This window comes from Strigops habroptila, chromosome 3 (genome assembly GCF_004027225.2).
Source record: "Strigops habroptila isolate Jane chromosome 3, bStrHab1.2.pri, whole genome shotgun sequence".
NCBI lineage: Eukaryota > Metazoa > Chordata > Aves > Psittaciformes > Psittacidae > Strigops > Strigops habroptila.
This window is the reverse complement of record NC_044279.2, coordinates 70,425,580-70,437,695: the sequence shown is the minus strand read 5'-3', so window position 1 is coordinate 70,437,695 and position 12,116 is coordinate 70,425,580. Positions and strand designations below refer to the sequence as shown.

The 12,116-nt window shown below is 40.2% G+C and overlaps 1 protein-coding gene across 3 annotated transcripts in view; it reads left to right on the top strand.

Moving 5' to 3' along the window:
* The window catches only part of KIAA1549 (KIAA1549 ortholog), a 152,667-nt gene extending 141,673 nt beyond the window's left edge, over positions 1-10,994 (top strand). For all 3 annotated transcript variants that reach the window (XM_030478697.1, XM_030478695.1, XM_030478696.1), the window contains 2 exons: positions 1,209-1,363; positions 6,410-10,994. In XM_030478697.1, coding sequence (XP_030334557.1) covers positions 1,209-1,363; positions 6,410-6,664 — 410 coding nt within the window. In that variant the 3' untranslated portion in view covers positions 6,665-10,994. The remainder of the gene's footprint in view (positions 1-1,208; positions 1,364-6,409) is intronic.
* The last annotated feature ends 1,122 nt before the right edge of the window (positions 10,995-12,116 follow it).

The window sequence follows — 12,116 nt, the reverse complement described above, 5'->3', positions numbered from 1 at the left end:
TGCCACAGTTAATTTTCTCCCAGAGAAATGTTTTCTTCCTGGGGAGTTGGAAAAGACTGAAAATAAGATCATATACTCCTGTCAGAGGCCTAGTTTTGATAGCTGCTATCCTCTCCCTGTAAATGTTAAATGAATGTGAATGACAGGGATGTAGTGACTGCTACAGTTTAATGATGATTATGTTATTGTCCAATTCACACTATTTCCTAAATGTTCATGTATATTCTGCTTGAAAGTTTGGAGGCAATTCAGATGATTAGTTCCTGTCCTTCAGCATAATTATGTGCAAATATCAAACTTCTCAAATATTGGGATTTTTTTGAGAGGAAAATATGGAAGTGACCTAAATGTCCATCTGTTGTTTTTGTCTTTTCCTCCCTTTTTGTACATACGCACACAGTTTTCTCTTATGTATCTGTGGGTTTATTAAATGTGTTTCATTTCTAATGAATAATAAAAAACTATAATAATAAAATAAATTTCCCTGTGGGAGGAAATTCAGGAAAAAGGAAAGCTGGCATGTTGTTACATGTCTCTTGCAATTAATGGTGGTGGCTATCCTTGCATGTGTTTGAAAACAGCAGGAGGGAAGGGAAGGGAAAAGAAAAGAGAAAGGAGGAGGTTAGCTTTCAGGCTGAAAGGAGATACAGTGTGTTCTGACCTTCTCATTAGTCAACGACAGCATCGTTTAATTTTTAACCACAAAGCAAAGCTGAAAGAACCATACTCTTACATAGTCATGTATTTTATTCTCCTGAGAGATGGAATAGAAAGCAGTCTGGAGAGTTAGGGTCTTGCCAGTGTGATGCAAATAAGGTGTACCACAGGAGCAAATGTCTTCTCTTTGCTGCTAAGTAGTTTACATGAAAGCATTGCCAGGGCCTTCAGTAAACGCTGTTTGGAAAGGGCTGGCATATTTTTGGAATGAAGTGTAGTCCATGTCTGAGACGCATGTATCTCAACCTCTTCTTTCTGTGCAGTGGCAATGAAAAGCATCACACTCAAACTGCACAAAATGCACATAACTTTTCCTTCTTTATTCTACACTGAAGCCTTCTTTCTGCTGATTTTTTTTTTTTATTAATTGCACAGAAACAGAGCTCCAATTTCTTCTTGTTTCCTGCTTCCAACAAAGTTTTATGTTGTCATTTGTCTGCCCTACAAACTTGACTGTGTATAAAGATGAAAAAACAATATTTGCTTTTAAGGTTCTCAGATACAGCACCTCACTCAGGTGGGAATTGCTAGCAGGATCGGAGGTCAACAAGTGGAGATCCCCTCAGGCAGAGCAGGGCATGGCCAGCCGGGGGGGCCAGGGTGGCCCCAGTACCGTGGAGAGGATGAATATGCTAGGCGAGATGCAGTGAGTACTGTGTTACACATTTGCATAGTTTCCGAAGTAGTGATGATATGTTCGGGTATATTTTTTTCCTGCATTACTGTTTGGAACCTTTTTCCCCTGGAATACTTTCAGTTGCTTCTCTGACATTCTTTGCTTTGCTCTTCGAACCCTTGTTAGCTCTTCTAACTTTTGCTTGCTGTCACCTTTGCTTCTCTAACTGCTTTCTCTCACTTTACCCTAACCTTTATTTTTTTTTTCTCACTTGAGGCCTTCACCCATTAATTGCAGTTCACCCAGTTCTGCTTCTGAGCTCCAGCAGAGGTGGATACTGCTTTCCATTTTCTTCTTTGAAATATGCCTCTGTATTTTGAGACCATTGTAAGTAGAAAAGTTGAATTAAATTGTCCCAGACTACCGTCCTACTTTGTATTGGTATAGTTCTTTTGTCTTACGTATCAGTGCACAACGGCAGGAGCCAGGGCAATGGAATAAGGTACATACTTACACATAACAGTACAGGTGTTTCTAAACAAGTTATTTTACTAGCCTCCGTGAGCAGGATGTGGTAAATTAATATGTACTCATTTACCAGTGCTGCCTAGGCAGCCATCATGATTTCATGGTCTTGGCAGTGGTGCTTCTAGAAGTTGACGTTTCTGATTCAACCAGATGTGTGAGGTTGAAGATAGTATATGGCCTTTCCAAGAAAGATACAGCTGCCTGCTACCAGGCCATGTTTGATTACTTGCATCCTGAAGCAGACTGACCTGTGACATCTTTATTGAAGTGCTCTTGAGAGCAACAACTTTATGCTCTTTCTTTTGCTCCTTTGCTCAAATGATCATTTTTCTGGTTTCTTCCTTGAGGGAGGGAGGGAGGATCTCCTCCTTTTGCAAACTTAAGGCAGTGTGTGTTCACACTGCTTGAAGTTGCTTTGCAGTATCGCATGATCTCAAAACGGCTTTGCAGAGAAGAAATGCAACGGGATGTGCCTGCTGTCTAGATTTGGGTGTAGCCAAGCTGCCACTACTCCAGATCAGCTTGAGAGGAGCAGCATAAAGCTTTTGAGAACTTGGTACATGAGACAAACTTTACTAATACTATTCAGAAACTTTAACTGTCAAAGCTGAAAGGTTTATTTGCCTGATTTAACTTGCTGTCTGTGCTTGGAACTGTGATATTTGAGTGCAAGAACATCATAATTTCAGTTTACATGTAGAAGAGCACTTGCATGAGAGATCCTAGTGTTGCTCTTGTTCCATTTTCAGAGGCGTCTCTAGGTTACCATTCATTGCCCCTTATAACTTGTCTGTCTTCTCTGAAAATTGAATTTCTTTTCTAGATCTGTGGGCCTTTCCCTTCTGCCCCCCAAGTGCATGTTCAGCTGTTACTTTCTTAATATTTTATTATACGAATTGCAAATGTTACTGAAAATTCAATTATGGACCCATTATCTAAGATGCTATGCAAACTGTTGGGTTTGACATGTTACCTGCACAACTTTAAAAGATTCATGGCCCAGTACAGTAGGATTTGGTTGCGGTTCGCACCTTCAGTCAGCATTTCAGATGGGTACATGTCCCCTTGGTCCAGGTTGACTTAATTTATCAGAGTTTAAAACACTTCCTCAGCTTTGGCAGAACTTTTTGCTCGCTTGTTGCTGCAGCTCTTATGTTATTGCAATGTTGTATTTGTCAGTTTGTTCTTTTTAAAAATAAAAAAAAGTCAAAAGGAGGAGATCATGGACTAAAGCGATTTGAGTATGGTATCGTTTAGTTGTAGGAGAGCTCATCTAGTGCCTGCACTTTCCTTTTCCTATGAGGAATTCTTTTTTTACAAAGGATCATTCTATTAAAAAAAAAAGGCATTATTAGTTGCGTCTTTTAGTTTTTTGTAGTTAAATGATTACCTTCAGAGTTTGGATTCCTTCACTAGGACAGAGCTCTGAATTTGTCTTTCCTCCTTTTGGAAAGGAGGTTTTACTTAATGACAGTCATATTCCTTATGGTGCAGTATTCTACTGATCCTTTGTAAACAGTCTTACTGTTCTCTCATTCTGAGCAAGTTTTCTGCTTTTAGGAAGATTAGGTTTAGAGCATTCTTCTTGCCCACAAACTCAAGAAGAATCTGGATTTGTCTTCCTGCAATGACCCTTTTCCTCACACTATCCTCAGCTATTATTCCTGCAGTCAACACCTGATTTTCCACAGAAACATGACCTCTCACTTGTATCTCCTCATCCAAAGCCAGTGTGCAGGTTATCATCAATTCACCTTAATTCTCCATCTAGAAGGCCTGGGCAACAAGGGTAATTACAGCATTTCCTTAGCTGACACAAAATACAGTACGGAGAATGTGGTCATTTGAGCAGCAGAATAGATGAAACCTCGTTTCTTACAGATATGTATTGTCTTACATATCTACCTCCCTGCCACCTCCTGGCATCACTTGCTACCCTTCTACAATCCCCTATAGCTCTCCACTGTTCTCCCAAGTCGTCTTCAGGTTTCCAGTGTTTCCCCTAAGGCACTCTTACCATTTTACTCTATTTTTATACTCTGGCTGCCCACTGTAGTATCTCTACACCATCTCACCATACTTCAAGTTGTCTCTCATGTCCCCTAGCTACCCCCTGTGAGATACATGCTGGCTGACAGCTCTAGCTAAGCACAGCCTTAACTTGGCCTTAACTTGGCCTTCCTGCCACTCAGAAGCAGATTCGGTGATGGCACAAATCAGGGTATGCTAATTAGCTACCTATTTTATATATCTGTTCATACATATATACTTGTGTGTATATTTATATATGCAATTCAGTTGAAATTGGCCACAGAGTTCAACAGTTATTAAATGGAGATTAAAAAATTCACAGTGTGATCTCTTAAATCTTCGTTCCTTAAGAAGGAAGACTCAAAGATATTTTTGACAATTATTTCGTACTGCTGTTAATTATACAGAAGTTTCTATATGAAAATATGTAATTTATAGATCCTATATAAAACTATATATTGTTACATATCTAATATTATATAATATATCAATGTGAATTTCTGAAAACAAATTTGAAAACAAAAAAAGCTCAGCAAAAATTCTTCCAACCTTTTTACTCTCCTTGTTTCGCTGTTGTAGTTTAGTATAGGTTAGGTTTCTAAGCCAATCTGGTTTGATTCTGATGGTACATAGAGATCACAGAAACACACAGTTCTGTTTTTCTGCGATATTTCAGAAAACTTTGATAGCCTTAATGTTAAAAAGGAGCCACTGCAGCCATCAGATTTCTTCCTAACTTCCCTTAATAAACCACTCTTATGGTGGTAATTCAGTGCAGTATGTGATAGGAGCTGAATCGTGTAATGCATTTTAACGTGAAAGTAACCCGAACATAATTTAGGTTGCTGTTAAGACTCATGTGTCAAGGAATGTTTGCTTTTACTATTTTTTATGTCACCTCTTTTCTATAAACCCACAGAGCACTTGTCAGGTTTACTAACTCTAGACTTCACATATGAATTAGTTTCAGGTTTCACTGCCAAATAAATAGCTCTGAACAATCAAGAGACCCATTCATTCCTTTCTGATATTAAAATCACCTTCCTTTTATAAGTGGTAAGACAGGATGATACTTGGAAAACCTTCTTTACCTATCATTCTTCTATTAAAGCCTCTTTTCCTCTTAATCTCTCTCCCCAAATTAACTGTGTAAATGATGAGTGCTTCACATGAGCTGTAAAAGAGAGTCAGAATCTGTTATGAGTTCTACTTTATATAAAATGTCTTAGATCTTAGTAATTTATATTATGAGAGATGTTAAGGAGCTGCCAGTCACCCTAGGTCCCCAATATCCTTCTCAGGCTCTGCGCTGTAATCCTTTCATTCCCCTCCCTCTCACCCCCAAATCCTCTTCTAGCTGACCTTGCAGTCCCTTCTTCCTTCATCAGATTGCTCTCTCTGCTACTGCTCAAGGCTAATCCACAGAGAAGGGTAGTTAGTGCTTACTAAATTGTGATAACTGTGACCTGAGCTTGCTGCAGCGAGCTGCTCTTCATCCCCAGCGCAGACCCTTTGGAAGGGGATTACGCTGCTTTGCTCGCAGCTGAGCGTTCAACATGGTGTGTTCAAGTCCTTTGTGTCCAGTGTTTTCTTCTGACTGTCTCTCAGCCTTCAGCAGTATGAGGCAAGAGGAAACGCTTGCTTTAGGGATGGAATTTAGATTTTTTCACTATGTACCTCGCGTGTGCCCATACGGGAGTCCATGGAGTCACCTAGTGTACTGTAAATTCATGCTCTGTTTTAGTGTAAGCAGATTTTTTCCAGATAGGCAAGCCCATAAACTCAGGCTTCTGTTTTGTTTCTCTCTTGTTTTGTTAGAAAATGTACCTTACAAACAAATGGAGAATTAACCCCTTTCTACCCTGAAACAATGATTGTCCCTAACCTGGGATAGAGTTTCTCAGATATGTAAAACAGCTATTGAGTATGAAAAAAACATACAATCTGTCTGATTTTAATAATTTTCTCCTGCTGCTTTTTCTGTTGACCATGTTTTCCTGGGCACTGGTCAGGGTCCTCACAAGTGTACAGCCTGACCAGGCAAGCCAGGCAGAGAAGGGGAAGGTGAAAGTAGTAGTATCTCTATTTGTAAATAGTACAGAGAAATGACACCTGGGAATAAAGTGATTTGCCTGTTGTCTTTTAGGAATTTGATGGAAGGCCAAGGAAATGGAAGCCAATTCTGTTGACTTCCAGTTCTGTGGGTTTTCTCCCCACCTCCTTCCACTGCAGTTTCTAAACATACCATAGATTAGTAAGGGGGTCAGACTTTTTAATGGATGCTCAAAGAGACTTTAAAAATCCCTGAACTTGAGGCAGTCCAACAATTTTGTGTGCGCTTGTTGTTTTGTGCTCCATAAGAGGAATCATTCATTCATACAACTGAAGAACAGTGGCAGAAGATAGAAGCATCTCCATGTTGCTTTCCCTCTGTTCGTTGCGTTTTTTCTTTCTTGTCTTTTCTGGGATTATCACGTTTGTTCAGAAAGTACAATAATGCTTTCTGCCTTTTTCCAGACGCATACGCATGGACACCAAGAATATTCCTCCTCACCAGTATTCCCGATGCCGAGGACTTCAGCCAGGCAGCCCTCAGCACCCCCTGCTCAGCTTCCACACAACAGCCTCCAGGGCCAGGGCCTTTGCTACACCACCAGTTCCACTGAGGACCTCCAGCCAGGTCACTCCTCAGCCTCTCTTATCAAAGCAATTAGAGAAGAACTTCTACGACTTTCTCAGAAACAGACAACAGTGCAGAACTTCCACAGTTGATTTAGCATTCCCTTGCAAATCTGCCACGTATCTGCTTCCTATGGAAGCAAAGACTTAGAGGAGTTCAGCAATGTTATTCTCTCAAAAGAATGAACTTCACAGCTCTGTTGACCACACTCTGGAAAAACTGAAAAAGGCAGCAAAATGAGGATAGTGGGGAGAGATGGGGGACAAACAGGGAAAATCATTGGTGTCATCACAAGTAGTATTAATCAGTGCTAATATTACGGTGCTTCTCTTCTCTCCCTGCCCTCATTCAACGTAACATAAATAAAACCTTAGGTCAAGAACTCAATGCTCCAGCAACAAAAAAATCACTGAAACAAACTCCAAGTATGATAGACTCCTTTTTCTAAAGAAGTAGGTGAAGGCTTGAATAAACTGAGATGACATTTTGCAAGAGATTGCAAATATTCTGATTCTCCAGTGCATATGGGGAACTGGTTTGTGTTGCTGTTCTGCAAGACTACAAACTGTATCAGCTCAAGGGTGTTGAAGGTGTGATCCCACATAAGAATCACTTTGGTTGTCAGGAACAGTGGGACTACTTAGAATAAAAGTCTTTATGAGCTACTTGTAACAAACTGGAACAATATTTGTTATAGCTCTATGCTTCCGAATGGAGCTACCCTCTGCACTCTTCCTTGTTTTCCTTCTGGTGCTGAAGCTTCAAGTGTTCCTTCATCTTCAATGTTTGCAAAGTGAAACATTGGCCTTGTATAACTAAGAAAATATCTGTAGACTCATTCAGGCTGGAAAAACAAAGCAAAGCATCCAAACAGAAAGGGCTTGGTATTTATTTTGTTTCAAAATTACTGAAAACTGGGAGAATACTACTCAGCCACAGTTGAATTTGGGGTGATGTGTACATATATCTTTAAACAGTATCTTTACATACAATATGCTCTTGCAAGACCAGCGATAAAATATTGCCACTCTGTCGTTTGCTTTGTGGACAGAAACCAATCCAGCCTGACTGGTACAGGGTCACCAGCATTATGTTATAAATTGATGTCCTAAATCATTGCTTATGTTTGGATCTGAATAATTTTAGTGAAAGTCAGTGACAGTTTAGAGCATTAACCTAGGCTTAGATTTGCAGTTTTGAGACAGTTTCTATATTTATACTTGTTTCCACTGTCCCTTTGGACAAAGGGTGAGCATTATCCCCATGGTAAGAATGGTACGTGCCATGGAACTGTTTGTCGCTGGTTTTTTCAGTTTTAATTTAATATTAGCTACGAGTTTACTAATATTTGGCCATTGCATAACTGTAACTGACATAATACATACGGAAATTTTACTTAATGATTTGTTGGAGTGTGTTTATTTTCAGATGAGGCTGAACTAAAGTTAACAGACTGACACAGAGATAGAGGGTAAGCTCAGTGTCTGTGAGGACGCTTGGGAGCCTTGCTACTTGGTGCTACAGTGTGGGTATTTCAAACACTAAGAGATGGTAGTTGTAAAGGGTCTATGGGACAGTAGTCTGCCAAAGAGATCACTGGGCACTCGGTCATGGTAGGGCTGCATTTCCCTCACTCACTGGGGTAGAAATGGCATTGGTAAAACATGGGTATATAACACTGGTGTGGTGTGGTGGTTGTTGGCTACCAAATCTGTTCTTGGTTCCAGTGCACAGTTCGGCAACTGTGACAGGACTAACTCAGACTGAAATGAAAACAGGTAGGTGGGCATCAGGAAAAAAACCTATTTACCTTGTTCATGAAGTGTGTACATAATATTCATTGCCAAAGCCAAAACTAGGAAGTGACTGGCTGCTCACTGATGCAGAAAAAAAGGTGGAATGTTCCTCTTTATTAGGAAGCTGAGTTATCTTTTCTGTTTATACATGATCATCAAAAGGCTGTATGAAGTCGTTTTGAGGGATTTACTGTAGTGAAGCAGTCTAATACTTAAAGTCTTTATGGGCACTGGTTGAGGTTTGAACGGAGTCAGAACACCAGCATGGTTGTGAACAGCAGTATCAACAGGTTATGATATTTTGAATTTTTTAAGCTTTTTGTGTGGTAATCACTTCTAGGATAAAAATAAAGAAATGTTTATTTTCTGCCAAGTTTGTAAACATGAATGTTGCCAGCACTTCTGCAAAATACCAGGTTTTGCACAATGAAGAATGTATCAATCAGGCAATGTTTATTTGGTCTTTTCGACAATGCTGAAGACTGACTGTTCCTGTGCTCCCATTAAAACAATCTTTTTCAGAGCACACATCCTTCTCTAGCCTAATTCTGCAGTGGGGTCAAAGGCCAGTGCTTATAATATTTACATGTTACTGTGACTTCATTTCAAGAAAATGTGGGCCTCTAGAAAGTAAGGTCATTGTCTGGCTGCTGGTGCCAGCTATTTAAGAAGGAATATGAAATAAGAGCTTTGAAAGTTAGAGGTACTCAAGCCATTCCTCATTCATTTTTGCTGGTGATGATGATTCTAATGTGATATTCCATCTTTTAATGTTTGGAAGAATACCCTTTTTGTTTTCAGTCTCAAATCTTCCAAAGAACATAGGATACAGGACAAATATGGACTGGTAAGTAAAAGAGGCTTTCTGATGCAAAAAAAATCCGTCTTTAAAACTTTACAAGTTCATGGAGCAGGACAGTAAAATATAAGTTGGAAAGCTGTGTTTGGAAGTTGCTTAGGGCAGAGAATTTTGTTTAAGAATGCTATGTTCTCAAACTGTCCGGAGACCTGATCCACTGTTCACAAAAAAATGGTATGGCATAATCTGTATCTTCATCTAATAAGTAACACATAAAGCACCGATTCCAAGGATGGTCTTGGAAGACCCACACTGTGCTCTCTGCAGCTCCAGGAAAAGTTGGGTTTTTCATGTGCTGCAGAAGGACTGTGTGGAATGCATGTGCCAAAATGTGTGTTTCCACTTGGGAATTCAGGGAAAAAAAAAATCTGTAAGCTTCTACAACCCCATGTGCTTGAGCTCTTTTGCCAATGTTTTTTATTGCCCTATTAGAAGGGAGGGGGATGGGAACTAAACCTTTTTTTTTCTGAAACATTAAATTATCCTGAATTTAAGTATCTGTTAATGAATCTACCAGTTTCTGAAAACACTGATCAGATGAGAAGCTGGTACGGGCACAGAAAGCTGTTACCAACAGTTACATCCATTTCCGTGACTAAACCATCTGGTTCATGGAATCCTCAGGCTCTTCTCTTTCTTCTCAATTTTCCTTGACATTTGTGTTTAGTCTGTGTTTAGTTTGGCATATAGAAGAACTTGGCAAGATGGGGACTACGCAATTTAGCTTGGTTGGTTTGCTTTTCCTTTTCGTGGCCAAAATGTTGACCCCTAGCCTGCTCCTTGATTATCCTTGGAGCTAAGTGAAATTTTACAATTATTTTTCATACACTCAATTTGAAAGGCAGCACACACTTCAGTACTATAAAATATTCTCCACCAGGATGTAACACATGGTCCTGTCAGTGGCTGTGGGCATACGACTCAGGAAAGAAAACCTTACTTTTAGGAGTGAATTGCATAGGTGCTGGACTTAACATGTTAAATATGCTCACTTTGGAGCAGTAAGTGGAATTTAAGTGACCCTTTGCAATGTATTGTACTTGCAGTGGTTTGGAACAGGCTTCAGATACAGTATTTGGAGAGCAGCAGCCTCCCATGAGGTCTACATATCACCTCTGTGCCCAAAGGAGTGCTTGGTGAGATGCTGGCTGCCCCAATGTCATGCACATTTATGCACACACATAAATACATAAATAGATTGATCACCCAAAAGTGCATGTTCCTACCAAGTGCTGAAGCGAGTCCCTTTAAATTAGACCACTGACAGCAGGGCTACAGTGTTCTCTTAGAAAGAGGTTGTTGGTAGGGATCATAACTTCCCAAGAACCAAAATGACTGACGCTGTTGTGTGCAAACTCACAGCTTGAAAACACATCAAGTGGATTAAACAAAGAAATTAATATGTATTTGAGCCCAGGTGAAGTCACCAATTGTGCAATGTGGATGGCAGTAGGCAGTTGAATTCATCTTTTAACTCTTGCCCTCACTACATTCTCCCCTTTTCCAGCTTTAACACTTTTTCAGCTCAAGGAAGGAATGGGCATTTCCCATGCCATGCCTTATCTAGCAGTTCTTTGTTAACAGGTGCCAGTCCTTGAAAAAAAACATCTTGGCCAAGAGCTTTGAAGTGGCAGGATGAAGAACATTTGTGACTTTGAGGTGGAAACATGTTGTGGGCCATGTTTTTGCAGCAGCAAAGAAATAAATGGATTAAAAAGAAAAAAAAAAAAACAAACCACCACCTGTTTGGTGTGTTCTGAATATGGACATAAAGTTGGAAATAGATTAAAAGGATGGCATCTGATTGTCAGAAGGCAAAGGACAGCAACAAGGTCTCCTGGACCACCTGTGACAGTGCCCTGAAAAGAAAGAGAAAAAGTCTTGAGGGCTCCCTCTGCCACCCCTCAAGCTGATTCAATAACACAACCCCTCTGCTGTGCAGTCCTTCACCACTTGCGATGCTGGTTTGTACAAGTGAGGAACATTTCCCATCAGTCAGACTCCCAAAAGCAGTTGACCAAGGCTGTAGAGTTTCTCCAGGACTTTAGATGTGCCTAGAGAAAAGTAGCAGCTTTCAAGTTCCCTTTTGTGGTGGGCATCTTTTCCCTCTTCCTGTTATGTTTTATTTACAAATGGGGGAGAAAGCCTGGGGATGTGTTCTACTGTCACCAGTCTGCTCGTCGTTCACGTACTCCGCTGTCCATAGGTCCTAAATACTGAGGAAGCAGAAATTAGGAATGAAAGTTTTTCGCAATGCCAGTGAAGATTCACTGTAGTTTTGCAGTGGTTTGGTGTGAGTGCACTTGAGTGCTTGAAAAGTCTGGTATCCCTCTTACAGCGAGTGTCTCATGAAATGCAGCTTATGTCAGGAGGACTGTAAAAATTTTCTTCCAACTCTCTGACGCCAGTTCAGTGAGCGCAGAACAAGCTCAGCTTGTGACAGTTCATACCAATAGGAGTGGTATGAGCAGATGTGTGTCTGTGTATTGTCCCTGGTCACATCTGCATGGCTTCCACTGAAAACCATTTAGTTGCACATACACTTTGGAAGGAGAATTTATCCTACAAATTCTTTAGTACAGTTTAGGATGCACTTGGCAAGATGCATCTAGCTTTGACGTACAAGTCCCAGAGTGAGTTTATTCACCCCGAGAGCAAGAAACTGGAAGCAAAAATCCCGTGGAGTTGCACTGCCTTTTAAAAGACTTTTCCAGGGTAGGACTGAAGTCCTGTGAATCCCACTGAAGACTGATAGATGAAAACAAAGTGACATTAGTACTAGAAAAATACACATTTCTTTGCACTTCATAGTTTGTAGAGCTGGAATGTTTTGTCTTGATTTCATGTTGCTTTTTCTTGATACTCCTTATATTTAAAGTATGTATTTTC